The 18956-nt window shown below is 47.1% G+C and overlaps 1 protein-coding gene across 12 annotated transcripts in view; it reads right to left on the bottom strand.

The window, feature by feature from the left end:
- caska (calcium/calmodulin-dependent serine protein kinase a) overlaps positions 1-18956 on the bottom strand; it is a 783320-nt gene that overhangs the window by 199804 nt on the left and 564560 nt on the right. For 7 of the 12 annotated variants that reach the window (XM_072513858.1, XM_072513853.1, XM_072513857.1 and 4 more), the window contains 2 exons: positions 18394-18471; positions 10211-10291 (listed from right to left, as the gene is read on the bottom strand). In XM_072513858.1, the coding sequence (XP_072369959.1) occupies positions 10211-10291; positions 18394-18471 (159 nt within the window). Of the gene's footprint in view, positions 1-10210; positions 10322-18393; positions 18472-18956 lie in introns of all 12 variants that reach the window. The other 5 variants (XM_072513849.1, XM_072513855.1, XM_072513848.1 and 2 more) reach the window with 1 other exon arrangement.

Here is an 18956-nt window from a genome sequence, read left to right as displayed (position 1 = left end):
AGCTCGGTCATGGGAAAAGGACAGGGCAAAGCAGCCGAGCTAAAATAGCTAATACATCTAAGGAAGACCAGAATTTAAAGAGTAGGCAGAGTCAGCTCAGAGTCAGTTCAGAGACAGCCAGCAGAGTCAGCTCTCATAGCTCGGTACATGGGAAAGATAGGACACCGCAACTGAACTCATCAGCGAATACATCTAAAGAAGACTAGACTTTAAAGAAGATTGATTGCCAAGTTGGGCCTGAAGGTCCCTTCAACCAACCAGAAGGATCCAGAAGCAAGATCTTTTTACCTTTCTGTAAAGACAGTAATTGGAGCTTTTAAAAGAAAAAATATAATAATAAAATAACTTAATTTAACCTAAAATAGTGGTTATTCCAAAGTCTACTTTACTTACTTAGCAATGCGGGATCCAGGATCGATGTTACTAAGTGGTAAGTAGATGAAATCTTCGGTGAAGGTATGGGTTATACCGGGGGATAACTTGAAAATATAGTTTTACCTGAACAGCACCCGCTGAAGCCTGCATCGGAGTCAGAATCCCTGTTCACCATTTAGAATGTCGGCCCTTTTTGATATGGGGGACTTCTAAGAATAGTGGTGAGTTTTCAACAACAGAGGAGATCAGCCATGATTGTATTGAATGGGGGAGCAGGCTCGAGGGGCTGAATTGCATACATTTGTCCACATTGAAATCCATGTGTCACAATTTTGCCAGTTCTTATGTTCCTTATGCAAGGATCAAAGGATATGGAGGGGAAGGCGGGACAGGCTTTTGAGTTGGATGATCAGCCATGATCATAATAAATGGTGGAGCTAGGTAGAAACATAGGAGGCCATTCGGCCCATTGAGTCTACACCGGTCCTTGGCCCACACCTCCACCCGATCCCCATACCCAGTAACCCCATCTAACCTTTTTGGATACTAAGGGCAATTAACATGGCCAATCCGCCTAACCTACACATCTTTGGACTGTGGGAGGAAACCGGAGCACCCGAAGGAAACTCATGCTGACATGGGGAGAACATGGAGACTCCACATAGACAATGATCCAATCCCTTTGAGTTCAGATATTCTGGTAAAACTACACTGTACTCCCTCCTAGGCCTAAATGTCTTTCTCAAGTCAGCCGTCCATAATTGCTCCCAGTACTCTTGGCGTGATGTACCCAGGGCTTTTTTTGGTTAACTGTGGTCTCTACCTCCTTGTATTCTATCCTCCAGATAAAAAAACAGCATTCATTAACCTTTTTGATTATTTTCTGTACCTGGTCATGAGATTTTAATGGTCTATGTGCCCAGACCCCAAAGTCTCTTTGAACTTCCACTGTTCCTAGTTTTTCGCTGTTTAAGTGTTCTGTTCTATTCTTTTTAGATCTACATTGAAATCCGTTTTCCACAGTTTTGCCAATTCACTTAATCTACCAATATCCCCTTGTAATTTTATGCTTCCATCTATTCTGCTTACGATTCTGCCTATCGTTATGTCATCAGTAAATTTAGAAATGTGGCTTTTGTTCATAAATTTAGTGAATATTTGAAGCTCCAGCACAAATCCTTCAACGACAACATGTGCCACATCCTGCCAATTAGAGTTATCTGTTATCCTTGCTCTCTGTCTTCTGCTGCTCATCCAATTTCCTTAACAGAGTAATAATTTGCCTGCAAATTCATGGCTAAAGATTCCATCTTTAGCTAACATTTCTTTTCTTAAAATAAATTTAGAGTACCAAATTATTTTTTTTCCAATTAAGGGGCAATTTAGCGTGGCCAATCCACCTACCCTACACATCTTTGGGTTGTGGGGGTGAAACCCACACAGACATGGGGAAAATGTGCAAACTCCATGCGGACAGTGACCCAGGGCCGGGATTCGAACTCGGGTCCTCAGCGCCATAGGCAGCAGTGCTAACCACTGTGCCACCATGCCGCCCATAACTAACATTTCTCATAAAGGACTTAGTCAAATGTCTTAGGAACGTAGGAACAGGAGTAGGTCATTCAGTCTGTCGAGCGTACTTCGTCACTCAGTACGATCATAGCTGATCGAACACTTCAATGTCATACACACACTTATCTCCATAACCCTTTAAAGTTATTGTAAATCAGAAATCTATCAATCTCTACCGTAAACATACTCAATGACTGAGCTTCCACGACCTTCTGGGTTAGAGAATTCCTAAGATTCACAACCTTCCGTGTGAAGAAATTTCGCTTCATCTCAGTCCTCAGTGGCTTCCCCTTATTTTGAAATTATGTTCCCTAGTTCTAGACTCTCCAGCCAAGGGAAACATCTTACCTGCAGGTACCCTGTCTATCAATTTAAGTATTTTGTAGGTTTCAATGAGATCACGTCTCATTCTTCGAAACTCTAGAGAATACAGGCCGTTAGCCTAATCTCTCTTCATAAGACAGCACCGTAATGCCTGGAACAAGTCTGGTGAACCTTTGTTGCACTCCTGATATAGCAATAATACCCTTTCTGAGGTAAAGGGACCAAAGCTGCACACAGTACTCCAGGTATGGTCTAACCAAGCTTCTACATAATTGAAGCAAGACTTCATTACTCTTGTACTCAAATCTTCTTGTGCCATAGAATCCCTACACTGCAGAAGGAGGCCATTTAAGTCTGCAGTGACCCTCCGAAAGATCACTCCTCCCGCCCTAGCCCTGTAACCCTGTCTAATCTTTGGGAGGAAACCCAAGCAGATACAGGGAGAACGTGCAAACCCCACACAGAGTCACTCAAGGGTCCCTGGCACTGTGCCACCATGCTGCCCACTATGATAAACGCTAGCATTCCATTAGTCTTCCTAATAGCTTGCCGCACCTGCACGTTAGCCTTCAGTGAGTTATGTACATCTACACTTTCCAACTTTGACAAAGAGTCATCCAGACTTGAAATGTTAGCTCCCTTTAGTCTCCACAGATGCTGTCAGACCTGCTGAGATTGCCCAGTATTTTCTGTTTTTGTTTCAGATTCCAGCATCCACAATAATTTGATTTTATGCACTTTTTAATTTCTTACCATTTATCTCTAAATTCTACCAAAGTGGATTACCTCACATTTTTCCACATTATATTCCAACTGCCATGTTCTTGTGCACTCCACATCCTGCTGTAGCCACTTTACACATATTCCTCACAATACACATTCCTGCCTAGTGTTTTATCATCCGCAAACTTGGAAATATTACATTTGGTCCCCATATCCAAATAATTGATGTGTATTGTGAACAGCTGTAGCCCAAGTACTGATCCTTGTGGTAACCCACTAGACACAGCCTGCCAATAAGAGAATGACCTGTTTACTCCTACTCTGTTTTCTTCCTGTTAGCCAATCTTTAATCTATCCCAGTACACTGCCTCCTAGCCCATATGCTTTTATTGTGCTAATCAACCTCCTGTGAGGGAATTTATCAAAAGCCTTCTGAGACTCTCAATATACCATGTCCATCGACATTCCTTCATCAATTTTGTGAGTAAAATCGTCAAAACTCCAACAAGCTTGTCAAACATGAGTTCCTATTCGTAAATCCATGCTGACTATGCCCAATCAGATCATGATCATCCAAGTGTCCATTTATCACATTCTTTATAATAGATTCTAGCATTTTCCCTATTACTGATGTAAGGCTAACAGGTCTGTAATTCCCAGTTTCTTTCTTCTTCTTAAATGGTGAATTTGCTACCTTCCAATTTTCAGGAACCATTCCTGAATCTATAGAATTTTGGAAGATGATCACCAATACATTCACTATCTTTATAGAAACTCTTTCAACACTCAGATGCATAATATCGCGTCCCAAGGACTTAACAACTTTCAGTCCCATTAATTTCTCCAATACAACCTTCTCATCTATACTAAATTCCTTCAACTCTGCATTCTCCCCAGTTCCTAGGATCTCTACAGCTGGAGATTTCCTGTCATCTACCTTCGTGAAAACAGACACAAAATAATAATTTAATTTCTCTGCCATTTGACTATTCCTCATTATGAATTCTCCTGACTCTGGCAGTAATGGACCCATATTTGTCTTAACCAAATGCTTCCTTTTTACATATCTATAGAAGCTTTGACAGTCCGTTTTAATGTTTTTTGCTAGATCGCATTCGGTTACATTTCTTTGTTGCTGCAAAGAGAAAAGGTATAGAGGTGCCCACACTCGGGATTCTTGTAAAACAAGAGGAGAGGTTTATTAAGGGTATTAATCACACAATTGAGATGGTGATCTGCCCAAAGCCTGCACAAACACGACTGACGTCACTACATATCAGGGAACGCTAAACCATCAGAAATGTATTCTCTGGTACATAACACCCCTCTCTCTTTATTTCATTGGTGCAACAACAACAATCAACATTTATACAACAGATCCACTATGTATTGTATCTATGCATTGTGATGAATATAGGAATATATTGTATTATGTGTCTGTTGCAGTAATTGCTGTGATGTATTTCATGGGTCTGTTTTTAGTTTTGTTTTCAGCCTTGTCCTGTGTCTGTTGTTTTTAGTTTCATTTTTAGGGTTCTGCTCTGGTTTCTGAGGAAGGAGTGCTTCTCAGACTGACTCCTGAAGCTTCTTTCCCAAGAACCTTGTGAATAATCTGTTAATTACCGAGTGTTAACTTTATTAAGTGGCGTTTGACTTTTATGTGTGGATTTTGTTTAATTTAAAGTTTAGAAGTAGATGGGAAAGTAAGCTCAAAGGTTAAAAAAAAAAGAACCATTTAAAAAGCTGCTTTTTCCTTGGATAGTAATGGGGTTATTCCTGTGTTAATAACAAAGTTTGTTTTAATATAAAAAGTCCCTAGTTGTCAGTGGAATCACTCCTGGATCGAAGTATCCCTTCCTCAGTTTAGAACTTGAAAAATTGTTGGGGTCTCGTCTAGTTTCCGAATATAAATTGGGGTCTGGTACGGGTACTGTAGTGGATGTCTATTCATTTTTGGTAGAATTCGTCATTTTCGAACCTGGCTACTGAGACCTTGGACGTTTCCTCATTCTTTTCTACAGATGGTTGTATTTGTCACTGTATGTATTGAAAAGTCCTCAGAAATAGAATCTGAACTTGTCAATGTACCTGGTCTTTGTTCCGAACTATCACTCTCTAGATTTTCCAAGGAAAGAACCTCTCGAGAAGTTTCTGCAAACTCACTTTGTGCAGCAAGTAACTGATCAACATGACGTTGCCAAACTCTTTCATCATCCATCTATAAGGTGTATGGTATTGGACCTGTCTTTGCTAGGATTATAGGAAGTACACATTTCTCGGTGGTGGTGTAGCTCCTAGCTAACACTCTCTCTCTCCCTGGTTGAATAGTTGCTTCCTAGAGTTTTGCTCCCCTCTATCAACTTACGCTTGTTGTTCTCATTTGACAATCTCTGAAATATCAGGTGGAGTTAACAAATGAAACTGTGTTTGACGTTTCCTCTTGATCAACAGTGTATAGTGTGTTCCGGTGAGACATTAGGAATTTGTTTATTCTTCTTGCTGATGTCCCCATGTCCTTCGACGATTTGATAGAATGTTTTAATGATTGCACAAAATGTTCGGCCAATCCATTTGTTGCAGGATGATATTGGGCAGACTTAATATGGTGTATATCCTTCCCCTTCAAGTAGTCCTCAAATTCCTTTGAAGTAGACGGAGTAACATTATCGCTGACCATCTGCTCCGGTGTTCCAAATCTTGCAAATATTTTGTCTAGTCTCTCAATGGTTTGCTCAGTTGTCATTGACTTCATGATCGTGGCTTCTGGCCATTTTGAGTGTCGAACATCCAATGGAGCAGCATAATCGATGTGTATTCTCTGCCATGGCGGTGTCAGCCATTCCCAAGGTTGTAATGCTTCTAATAGTGGAGTGTTCCTTCGCTTTTCCCTGAACTGACACTGTCCTAGATTTTCTTCAATTTGAGCATCTAATCCCACCAAAAATAACTGCATGCCGATTTTTTCATTCTCACCACACCAGGATGTCCCTCACGCAGCTGGTCAAGGACTCTGTTATGTAAGGACGGAGGAATAATCTCACAGATTCCCCATAATAGAACTTCATTCTGCACTGCCAACTCAAGCCTTCATGTGATGTAGTGCTTGCGATCTGGATTTTCCTTATGAATGTCTGACAGCGTTTCTTTTTGGACCAAGTCCATCACCTTCTCCAGCACTGGGTATGTTTTTGAATATCTTTGAACTTGGAATGAAGTCACAGGCGCACACTTTCCACGAGCAAGAAATACAACATATTGACTAAATGTTCTTTAGGGTCATGTTCGACATGTAACGGAAATCGTGACAAAGCATCAGAATTCACATGTTGTGGTATTGGATACCTTGGGTGGGATTCTCCGACCCCCCGGCGGGTTGTAGAATCGCCGGGGGTCGGCGTGAATCCCGCCCCCACCGGCCTCCAAATTCTCCCAGCTCCCAAAAACCGGTGTGGCGTTGAGTCGCGCCGCCTGCCTCGGAGAATAGCGGGGTCCGGCGCGATTCAATGGGCCCTGGGGCCGCCCGAATTCTTCGGCCCGCGATATGCCGAAGTCCCACCCGTCTGTAGCCGGTCCCGCCAGCGTAAATTGGAGTTGGTCTCTTACCGGCGGGACCTGGCGGCGCGGGCGGCTTCTGGGGTTATTGGGGGGTCGTGGGGGGATCTGGCCCCGGGATGTGCCCCCATGGTGGCCTGGCCCGCGGTCGGGGCCCACCAATCCGCGGGCGGGCCTGTGCCATGGTGGCACTCTATTCCTTCCGCACCGGAGGCTGTGGTCATCCGCCATTCCCGGTGCGGAAGTGACTCCATTTGCGCATGTGCGGGGATGACGTCAGCAGACGCTGACGCTCCCGCGCATGCGCGGACCTGTGCCGGCCGGCGGAGTACCTTCGGCCCCGGCTGGCACGGCGCCAAAGGCCGTCCATGCCGGTCAGCAAACCGTTCCGGCGCCGGCCTAGCCCCTGGAGGTGTACCTTTGGGGCTGCCCGACGCCGGAGTGGTTCCCACCACTCCACTGCGCCGTTTCTGCCCGCTCCATCGATTCATGGAAAATCCCGCCCCTTAAGTGTGTGCCGAGAATATAATAATCTTTATTGTTGTTACAAGTAGGCTTACATTGAGGAGAGTCTATGCAGGGGGTAAGGTTGACGGCAATGGCAACAGCGCCGCTCCCGGTGGCCCCAGGGAAATACTCAGGGAATCCGGTAATAGTGGCGATGCTCAGGATCTGGAGGCAGTTGTGCCAGAACTTTAGGTTGTGGGTGGGGTCAAGGGAAATGCCGATTCGAGGGAATCATAGATTTGAACCTGGAAGGTGGGATGGGAATTCTTAGAGATGGGAGGAAGCGCGAGTTAGGGTATTAAAAGATTTGTTTCTGGGAGGCCGGTTTGCAAAGTTAGAGGAGTTGGGGGAAAAATATGAGTTGGGGCAGGGGGAGATGTTTAGATATATGCAGGTCTGAAATTTTGCCAGTAAGGAGGTATCGAGCTTTCCGATTGCACCGGCCCCCACACTGTTGGAAGGGTTATTGACGACGGGGGGAATCGGAGAAAAGCATGGTGTCAGCGATTTATGGGGTTGTTCATAGAATTTACAGTGCAGAAGGAGGCCATTCGGCCCATCGAGTCTGCACCGGCTCTTGGAAAGAGCACCCCACCCAAGGTCCACACCTCCACCCTATCCCCATAACCCAGTAACCCCACCCAACACTAGGGCAATTTTGGACACCAAGGACAATTTTGGACACTAAGGGCAATTTATCATGGCCAATCCACCTAACCTGCACATCTTTGGACTGTGGGAGGAAACCGGAGCACCCGGAGAAAACCCACGAACACACAGGGAGGATGTGCAGGCTCCGCACAGACAGTGACCCAAGCCGGAATCGAACCTGGGACCCTGGAGCTGTGAAGCAATTGTGCTATCCGCAATGCTACCATGCCGTTGTTCTGGGAGAAGATAAGGTATCACTGGATGTGATTAAGGCAAAGTGGGAGGAAGAGTTGGAGGGAGGGCATGGAGGAGGGGTTGTGGTGTGAGGTACATCAGAGGGTGAATGTTTCAACTTTGTGTGTGAGTTTGGGGCTGATACAGTTGAAGATGGTGTAGAGAGCGCACCTCACAAGGGCAGGGATGAGCCGGCTTTTTGAGTGTGTGGAAGATGTTTGTGAACGCTGTGCATGGTGGGGACCCGCAAATCACGTTCATATCTTTTGGTCATGCTCAAAACTGGAGGGATATTGGAGGGAGGTCTTTAGGGTAATCTCAAGGGTGCATGTGAGACTTGAATCAGGTCCCCTAGAAGCCATACTCGGGGTGTCAGATCGGCCGGAAGTGGGTGCGGAGGCAGATGTCTTAGCCTTCGACTTGCTGATTGTCCGAAAGCAGATTCTGATGGGGTGAAGGTCGGCTTCTCCGCCTTGTGCCTCAGCTTGGTGGGGGGACCTGCTGGTGTTCCCAACACTCGAGAAAGTAAAGTTCGAGTTGAGGGGGAGGATGGAATGGTTCTACAGCTCATGGGCCTTGTTCATCATGCATTTTCACAAATTGGATGACATAGACATTAGTGGGGGCGGGGGGGGGGGGGGGGGGCGTTGGAATGTATAAATTAATGCTGATTCTTTTTCATTGGTGTTTTGTATTCAAAATGTTGGGAGCTGTTTGAGGGTGGGTAAGATGAGGGAATTGTTGGCTAGGGGTTTGCCATTGTATTTGTTGTTATTGTTAATTATTTGTTGTTGTAAATATGATGAAAATGTGACAAAGGAGAATAAAGATATTTATTTTTTTAAAAAGTAGGCTTACATTAACACTGCAATGAAATTACTGTGAAAATCCCCAAGTTGCCACACTCCGGCACCTGTTCGGGTACACAGAGGGAGAATTCAGAATGTCCAAATTACCTAACAGCACGTCTTTTGGGACTTGTGGGAGGAAACCTGAGCACCCGGAGGAAAGCCACGCAGACACGGGGAGCACGTGCAGACTCAACACAGACAGTGACCCAAACCGGGAATCGAACCTGGGACCCTGGCACTGTGAAGCAACAGTGCTAACCACTATGCTACCATGCCACCCATCGATGACCATCTTTGCAACCTACCAGCTGCCAAAGGTGGTATACATTAATACGGCCCAAATATTGTAGTCAAGGGTCGATGATCCATCAAAAGAGTAAAATGACATCCATAAAGACTTCCACAATTAGATAGGCATGCAGAGATGAAGGAAAGCTGTCGGTGATGATACAAAAATGCCGATAGGACCACGTATTCAGCCTCTGTGCTGCTTCTAGGGAGGTGGGAAAATGGGATACTGAGCTTTGCAGCTCTACAATGCAATGTTACTGGTTTCACATGAGTCCCAACTCTCTACTCTGGCTTTGACAAAGGGTGTGAAGTCCTTTGGGTCCCTGAGATTGTTAATGTTCCATCCATTAATTCTTAAATGGAGGTTGTGGGTTCCTTTGTCCTAGCAGACAAATTGGCTCCAGTTGGTCAGGCCTGGCTAATGAAATGTAGATGGTCGTTGTATGGTTTCCTTTGAATTTGCAGCCCACAGGGGGTGTTGAGGGTCTCTTCAGAGATAACGAGGTGGAAGCTTCTTTGAACCTGTCAAATAGTTTCTTTTGTTCAGGGTCACAGGCAGACGTAGCTTCAGCCAATTTGAAGTCTTTGTTCAGTTTTTAAAATTTTAGAAATAAGCCATGGGGAAATAGTGTGAGGCTTTAGTCCCTAACAGAGACCCCAAGTTGGATCTTTCATCTTAATGCGAGTTCAAACTGGCCTGGGAGTTGTTGCATTCTAAAGACTTCCCGGTTTCCAGTGAAGTTTCCTGGGCAGCTCTGGAGCAACTTTTAACCTGGTTAAAATCATACCACTACTCTTCACCTACAAAAGAGCTGCAGTATACTTTTCATTGGTGTAGATTAGCACTAGTAATGATATTCCACGCAGACGATAAAACTGACTTGGGGCAAAAATTGAACTCAATAATTTTTCGTCTATAAAATTGAGAAGTATAATGAAAGAAAGTAGAGTTTCTGGACATCCCTTTGCCTCTTAATCATAGTGCTTTATTATTTAATAAAATGAACATGCACTACTTCACCAGAATACCAGTGAGTGTTGTTACTTAAGAAGCTACTTAATTTAGATAGTATTCATCCACAATCTTACCTCTTTATTTTGAAGTGTGGTAAACAGAGCAGTGCACTTACCATAAAATGAGGCCGCGTTAAGATACACTTCAATTCCTTTGCATCATTGTTTTCTGGATAGCATGAAATCTCTTCCAACACCTGCAAGATGCAACAATTCTTAGCAAGCCTCTGTGAATGGGAAAATTGCAAAATTAAATTATACCACAATCTGAAGTTGAAAGATAGTTTGAGGGAATAGAAGAGACATAGATATTTGCTCTTTAAGATAGCTTTTCCTCCATGCAAAGCAGGTATAAACTTTGCAGGAAAGCGAGGCAGTGATGCCCACACCTGCCTCACCATCCGAACTTTGATTTTCTTCCTTCTACCCCTGCTGGCTGGCCTTTCCTTGCACACTATGTGCAAATGTGAATGTTGGTGACAGGCCTAGGTGTTTGATGGATTTTCCTGCTGTATGCCTGTTGCTGTCCTCTGGAGCCAGTTGCTGAAAGATGGTGATAGGCCCAGATCAGCCATAATAACAGACCTAGTGTGCTCAAATGGAGGAACAGTGTTAAGTGAAGCCTATATTTTCATTTAAGCTCAATGGACTCACTTTCATTGGTCTAAAGTTAATTTTAAATTGATCTTTTTTGCCCTTTTAGTTCCCAAGGAAATTCTTCTGGCGCTATAATGAACGGCCCATTTCAGTACTGCCAGGATATCCATCATTCACAATGGCAGGCACTTCAAAAGTAAATCATGGCTGAAAGTTGATATATGATGCAGCCTTTATGTATGGAATGGCAAAACACAGCCAAGGAGAAGATTTTCTTGAGTGCTGTACTTCCAAAGCCATCACTGCCCTGTGGCAATTATTACTCCCGAGGTAAGCACATCTGGGTGCGGCTATGCCAAGGTAGGTCGCACGTTCAGCAGCTCCCGCCAGGAACGGACCTTTGGGCTCTCCAGAGGGGCCCCCAACGGCAATTGTTCGACAGCTTCCAGTGTGGGAAGGTGACAGCAAGGTCCCCCCGACATTATATGGATTGGACCAGGAGTGGAGTGGCTAAAAAAGTGATCTTGGGGCAGCGAAAAGCGCAAGGGAGGAAAAGCAAGATGGCGGCGGGTGGAGACCAAGCTGCATGGTCGCAGGAGCAGCAGGAGTTTCTTAAACGCTGCTTTGAGGAGCTGAAGACAGAAATGCTGGCGCCAATGAAGGCGGCGATTGAGAAGCTTGTGGAGACCCAGAAGGCCCAAGGGGCGGCGATCCGGGAGGTGCGGCAAAAAGCCTCGGAGAACGAGGATGAGATCTTGGGCCTGGCGGTGAAGGTGGAGGCGCTGCACAAGAGGTGGGCGGAAAAATTCGAGGACCTGGAGAATAGGTCGAGGAGGAAGAATCATCGGATTCTGGGTCTCCCTGAAGGAGTGGAGGGGCCTGATGCCGGGGCATATATGAGCACGATGCTCAATTCGCTGATGGGCGCGGGAGCTTTCCCAAGGCCTCTGGAGTTAGATGGGGCTCATCGGGTCCTGGCAAGGAGACCCAAAGCCAACGAGCCGCCAAGGGCTGTAGTGGTGAGGTTCCACCGCTTTATGGACAGAGTGTGTCCTGAGATGGGCCAAAAAAGAGCGGAGCAGCAGGTGGGAGAACACGGAGATCCGAATTTACAAGGACTGGAGTGCGGAGGTGGCTAAGAAGAGGGCTGGTTTTAACCGGGCTAAGGTGGTGCTCCATCGGAAGGGGGTGAAGTTCAGGATACTGCAGCCAGCGCGATTGTGGGTCACGTTCCAAGATCGGCACCACTATTTTGAAACGCCCGATGAGGCATGGAACTTTATAGAAACTGAAAAGTTGGACTCAAATTGAAGGTTGGTCGTGGGGGGATGTTTACTGTGTTTATTGCGTTTGGGGAATGTTCTCTGGGTTTGAGTGCTGGGTGGGGATGGGTGAATGGATTTGATGTGGGGGCTGTGGGAGAGTGTGGGCGTCGGTGTTGGAGGGGCAGGGCCCCACGGAGGAAGAGGGAGAGTGGAGGCGCAGGGATGGGGAGTTGGGGTAAGGCCGCAAAAAGGAGCTGCGCCAGAGGGGGCGGGGCGGGCTCAGGAAAGCGTGGGCTTTTTCCCGCGGTAGGGAAGGATGGGGGTGGGGCCGGGAGGGGGGGGAAGGGCGGTGCTGGAGAGGAGCGCACACTGACTGCCAAGGGATGGGGGGATTCTCACACTGGGGGGTCAATGGAATGGCGGGAGGGGCCGGGGTCAGCAGGAGTCAGCTGACTTACGGGAGTGTCATGGGGGGAGCAAAATGGCTAGATGTGGATCTAGCGGGGGAGGGGGAGGGGGGGGGGGGGGGGGAAACAGGGTTGCTGCTGCATTGGCCAAAAGGGAGCTGGAAGTAGGAGAGGTAGTCGGGGCGGCCTAGAAAATGAGATGGCTAGTCGGCAGGGGGTGGGGGGGGGCGAGTAGCCCCCGAATCCGGCTAATAACTTGGAATGTGAGGGGCCTGAACGGGCCAGTCAAGAGGGCCCGGGTGTTCGCGCACTTAACGGGACTGAAGGCAGACGTGGCTATGCTCCAGGAGGCACATCTGAAGGTGGCAGATCAGGTTAGGCTGAGAAAGGGATGGGTAGGGCAGGGCTTTCATTCAGGGCTGGATGCGAAGAACAGAGGGGTTGCAATGCTGGTGGGGAAGCGGGTGTCGTTTGAGGCAATGAATATTGTAGTGGATAATGGAGGTCAATACGTGATGGTGAGCGGTAAATTGCAGGGGGTGCGGGTGGTACTGGTAAACGTATATGCCCCGAATTGGGATGATGCCGGATTTATGAAACGCATGCTGGGTCGGATTCCGGATCTGGAGGTAGGAAGCTTGATAATGGGGGGGGGGACTTCAACACGGTGCTGGACCCAGCACTGGACCGCTCTTGGTCCAGGACGGGTAAGAGGCCGGCTGCGGCCAAGGTGCTCAGGGGGTTTACGGACCAGATGGGGGGGGGGGGGGGGGGGGGAGTGGATCCATGGAGGTTTGTCAGGCCGCTGGCCAGGGAATTTTCCTTCTTCTCCCACGTCCATAGAGCCTTCTCCCGGATAGATTTTTTCATTTTGAGTCGAGCGCTAATCCCGAAAGTGGAGGGAACGGAATATTCGGCCATAGCCATCTCGGACCACGCCCTGCATTGGGTGGAGCTGGAGTTGGGGAGGAGAGGGACCAGCGCCCGCTGTGGCGCCTTGATGTGGGACTATTGGCGGATGAGGAGGTGTGCGGGCGGGTGCGGGGGTGCATTGAAAGATATTTGGAGGCCAACGACAACGGGGAGGTGCAGGTGGGGGTAGTCTGGGACCCGCTGAAGGCGGTGGTCAGGGGAGAGCTAATCTCCATTAGGGCCCACAGGGACAAGAGAGAGGGGAGGGAGAGGGAGAGGTTGGTGGGGGAGATTTTAAGGGTGGAAAGGAGGTATCCAGAGGCCCCCCGAGGAGGGACTACTCAGGGAGCGGCGGAACCTCCAGACGGAGTTCGACCTGTTGACCACAGGGAAAGAAGAGGCACAGTGGAGGAAAGCGCAGGGGGCGACGTATGAGTATGGGGAGAAGGCGAGTTGGATGCTGGCACACCATCTTCGTAAGAAGGAGGCAGCGAGGCAGATTGGTGGAGTTAAGGATAGAGGGGGGAATACGGTGCGGTGTGCGGTGAGAATAAACAAGGTATTTAGGGACTTCTATGGGGATCTGTACAGGTCTGACCCCCCAGCGGGGAAGGAGGGGAGCCGACGATTCTTAGATGAGCTGAGGTTCCCGAGGGTGGAGGAGGAGGAGGTGGCTGGGTCGGGGGCGCCGATTGGGCTGGAGGAGCTGGTTAAAGGATTGGGGAGCATGCAGACGGGCAAGGCCCCGGGGCCGGATGGGTTCCCGGTTGAATTCTACAGGAAATATGTGGACCTGCTGGACCGTTGCTAGTGAGGACTTTCAATAAGGCGAGGGAGGGGGGATACCTTGCCCCCGACAATGTCTAGGGCGCTGATTTCTTTGATCCTGAAGCGGGACAAGGATCCACTGCAATGTGGGTCGTATAGACCGATCTCGCTCCTCAATGTTGATGCTAAGTTGCTGGCAAAGGTGCTGGCTACGAGAATTGAGGAGTGTCCCGGGGGTGATTCATGAGGACCAGACAGGATTTGTGAAGGGTAGGCAATTAAATACATATGTGCAGAGGCTCCTCAATGTGATTATGCTGCCCCCGGTGGAGGGGGAAGCGGAGGTAGTGGCAGCTATGGACGCGGAGAAGGCCTTTGACCGGGTGGAGTGGGAGTATCTTTGGGAAGTGTTGCGGAGGTTTGGGTTCGGGAAGTGTGGCTAGTGTGGCTACGAATCGGCAGAGGTCGGAGTACTTTCGGCTGTACCGGGGGACGAGGCAGGGGTACCCCCTGTCCCCCTTGTTGTTTGCACTGGCAATTGAGCCTCTGGCCATGGCACTAAGGGAGTCCAGGAAATGGAGGGGACTGGTCCGCAGGGGAGAGGAACACCGGGTGTCGTTGTATGCTGACGACCTGTTGCTGTATGTGGCAGACCCAGTGGAGGGGATGGCGGAGGTCATGCGGATCCTAAGGGAGTTTGGGGACTTTCCGGGGTATAAACTCAATGTAGGGAAGAGTGAGCTCTTTGTGGTGCATTCAGGGGACCAGGGAAGGGGGATAGACCAGCTACCGCTGAAGGGGGCGGAAAGGAGCTTTCGGTACCTAGGGATCCAAGTAGCTAGGAGTTGGGGGGCCCTGCACAAGCTCAATTTGATGCGGTTGGTGGAGCAGATGGAGGAGGATTTTAAAAGATGGGATATGCTACCACTCTCACTAGCGGTAGGATGCAGTCGGTCAAAATGACGGTCCTCCCGAGGCTGCTCTTTGTGTTCCAGTGCCTTCCCATTATGATCCCCAAGGTCTTTTTCAAACGGGTAAGTAGGAGCATCATGGGTTTTGTGTGGGCGAATAAGACCCCGAGGGTGAAGAGGGTGTTTCTAGCGCGTAGCAGGGACGGGGGGGGGGGGGGGCTGCTGCTGCTGCTGGCGCTGCCGTATTTGTGCGGCTATTATTGGGCACCCAATGTGGCGATGATCCGTAAGTGGGTAATGGAGGGAGAGGGGACGGCGTGGAAGAGGCTAGAGATGGCGTCCTGTGTGGGCACGAGCCTGAGGGCGCTGGCGACGGCACCGCTGCCGCTCTCGCCGACAAGGTACACCACGGGTCCGGTGGTGGCGGCGACATGGGGGCAGTGGAGGCGACACAGGGGCGAGGTGGGAGCCTCGGTTTGGTCCCCGATTCGGGAGAATCATCGGTTCGTCCCGGGAAGGATGGATGGGGGGTTTCGAAGCTGGCATCGGGCAGTGACTAGAAGAATGGGGGACCTGTTCATCGATGGGACGTTTGTGAGCCTAGGGGCGCTGGAGGTGAAGTTTGGGCTACCCCCGGGTAACGCTTTCAGGTACATGCAAGTGAGGGCATTTGTGAGGCGGCAGGTGAGGGAATTCCCGCTGCTCCCGGCACATATGATTCAGGACAGGGTGATTTCGGGTGTGTGGGTTGGAGAAGGCAAAGTTTTGGCGATTTACCAGGAGCTGTAGGAAGAGGAGGAGGCCTCGGTGGAGGAGTTAAAGGACAAGTGGGAGGAGGAGCTGGGGAGGAGATAGATGAGGGTCTGTGGGCTGATGCCCTGAGTAGGGTTAATTCTTCCTCCTCTTGCGCCAGCCTAATACAGTTCAAAGTTACTCACAGAGCGCATATGACAGGGGCGAGGTTGAGTAGGTTCTTTGGGATGGAGGACAGATGTGGGAGGTGCTCGGGAAGCCCGGCAAATCACGTCCATATGTTCTGGTCGTGCCCGGCACTGGATGGGTTTTGGAGGGGTTTTGCGAGGACTATGTCCAAGGTGGTGAAAGCCCTGGTAAAGCCGAGCTGGGGGTTGGCATTATTTTGGGTAACGGACAAGCCGGGAGTGCAGGAGGCGAAAGAGGCCGGTATACTGGCCTTTGCGTCCCTGGTAGCCCGACGGAGAATTTTGCTATTATGGAAAGATGCGAAGCCCCCTAGTGTGGAAGCTTGGATCAATGACATGGCAGGGTTCATCAAGCTGGAGAGGATAAAGTTTGCCTTGCGAGGGTCTGTGCAGGGGTTCCTCAGGCGGTGGCAACCGTTCCTAGACTATCTCGCGGAGTGTTAGGAGGAGGTCAGCAGCAGCAGCAGCAGCTCAGGGGCGGGGGGGGGGGGGGGGGGGAGGGGGGTTCCTTTGGGGGGGCGTTTGGGTGGGGGGGGGGCTTCCCTATCAGTGCTTTTAAATGTCATATGGGGGGGTTATTGTATATGGGGGAAATCCAATGTTTAATTTTTGCATAATTTTTGATTGTTGTGTTCTTGTTTCTTTCTTTTTGTTGGGGGGGGGTTGTTGAAAATCTGTTGAAAAATTTGAATAAATATATTACCCCCGAGGTAAGGAGGCAAGATATTTTCTGACCTCCTACATGGGGTCAGAAAAGCAAGTTTTCATCAACAAAGATAATTAAATAGGTTTCCAATTTCACTGAAGTTACAGTTGCCTGAAAATCAAAAATTTAAGACAGATCATACGTAAACTGGGTTTTTTTTGTTGATTAGGTGGAATCTATATAAACAAGATGGATTCCACAGCTTAGGCATGTATTGTAGAACTATTTTTGATTGGAGATTGTAAGAGCATGTGCCTTCAAAATTTTCTTTGTGTTCATATGGGTTAGAGTGGAGCATGTGCAAGGAGCAGCAACAGCTAAATATGTAAACAAGTTTTCTGGGACGAGTTCACATTGCATTATTCATACTACTACACTACAGTTAGAATCCATTACTTTCCTTTGTTTGCACCTCATCTAACTGGATAAGAATTGCTTTTATCAGTATGGAAAGTTTAGTTTTAAGTACAAGATGTCTTGCAATAGTGATATGAAATTTGTTCCTGTAGAAGATGGAAAACAAGTAGCAGGTAACATGATACTGGTAAGATAATCATAAGATAATCATCTTATACATGATAAGAAAAATCTATGGAGAATAGGAGCTCTGACTAATATGCTGATTTCACAATCCAAATGAAAGTTCGAGTTGAAATTGGGCATTTAATTTTTGACTACATAGCACCAAATTGTTATTTCTTGCTGACTGCCTTGGTTCATGCATCAGGCAGGTTTTATTTATCTTTGCATGTTTAGAACAAATATTGATACATTGAAACTTTTACAGGGTGACTGTTTTGTCTGAAAAGTTTTTCTGACCTTGTTCCTCTTTAATTTATTTTGCATGCCAGATGTAAATACGTTTTGTAATATAGTGACTTATATAAAAGAAACAGATAACGTTCCCTGTGTTCGTGTACACTGAATTACCCTTGAATACTCCTGAGTATTCTGCAGGTACACATGTGGAATTGCATTTTGGCAGACAATTCAATTGCTGTGGATAACGGAGCCAAGCCAAATGGTATTTGCAAATGATAACATAGATATTTCCAATACTACAGGATAGCAATTAATGGCTATTCTGGTTATATTATTTCTCTCTCTCTCTAAGCTAAGGCACTGAGACCAATTGCACTGACCCAAATCATGGTCTTGTCGGAAATAAGCCTCCCATCAGTCACTGACAAGTTTTTTTTTCTCTAACCACGTTAAATATACGTAGTATACTATATATATATATATATAGATGGAGTTTCAAAGTAACTTAATTGCAGTGTTAATGTAAGCCTACTTATGACACAAATGAAGATTATTATTATTGATTATATATGTCTGAGTGTAACTTTCAGCTTTGATTTAATTTCTTCATACATATTTAAGGGACAAAGTTTCTGGACCTATTAAGGTTGCCAATTCTGGTTGGAGATATATGCTACCATACCCTGTGCATCAAATATGACTTGACATACACCCACACTGACATACCTGCAACAAAACACAAAATAGCCAATTCAAGGTCATAGACAGTATATAGCAGATTCTGCAACAGAGTCCTTGGGAGTATATACAATAATTAGTTATTGCTTAATAATGTCTCCAACCCACATCAGCTTAATCATCGGGCTATCAGGTTAGGTATTGGCCCTCATCAAAATTTAAAGTTCAGATGACAATGATATAAAAAACATAATCTGTTATGACAAGAGCCAACTGGCTCACAGTATGATTAAGATACAAATATCATTTTAAAGCACAAAACATTACAGCATAACTAAAATAGTGAACTTGCCTCTTTGGCTCTCTGGACAGCATCACTTGGTGGATTTCTAATCTGTGGTGATGACTTTGTGTTGATCTTGTCGTACAACTAGCAGAGAAAAGTAAAAAAAAAGCAAAATTCAAATAAGAATAGGTATAAACAGAACATTGGGTTGGCTTCCCTTTCCAAAAACTGCTCACTGTATTTCAATTAACACAATATACATTTACAGCAGCTTTGACAGTCATCAAGACTCAAAACATTAGCTCCTTTCTCTCTCCACTGATGCTGTCAGACCTGCTGAAATTATCCAGTATTTTCTGTTTCAGATTCAGATTCCAGCATCTGCAGTAATTTGCTTTTATTTATTTATACCATTTTTGATGGAATTCAACCCGGAAAAATGTGAGGTAATGCACTTGGGTACGGCTAACAAGGCAAAGGGTTGCACTCTGAATGGTAGGACCCTGGAACGTACTGAAAATCAGAGACCCTTGGGGTGCAAATCCACAGATTCCTGAAGGTGGCAAGGCAGGTAAATCAGGTGGTTAAGAAGGCATATGGGATACTTGCCTTTATTCGCCAATGCACAG

This window comes from Scyliorhinus torazame, chromosome 8 (assembly GCF_047496885.1).
Source record: "Scyliorhinus torazame isolate Kashiwa2021f chromosome 8, sScyTor2.1, whole genome shotgun sequence".
Lineage (NCBI taxonomy): Eukaryota > Metazoa > Chordata > Chondrichthyes > Carcharhiniformes > Scyliorhinidae > Scyliorhinus > Scyliorhinus torazame.
The sequence above is the reverse complement of the archived record's forward strand: the minus strand, read 5'-3'. Positions and strand labels throughout refer to the sequence as shown.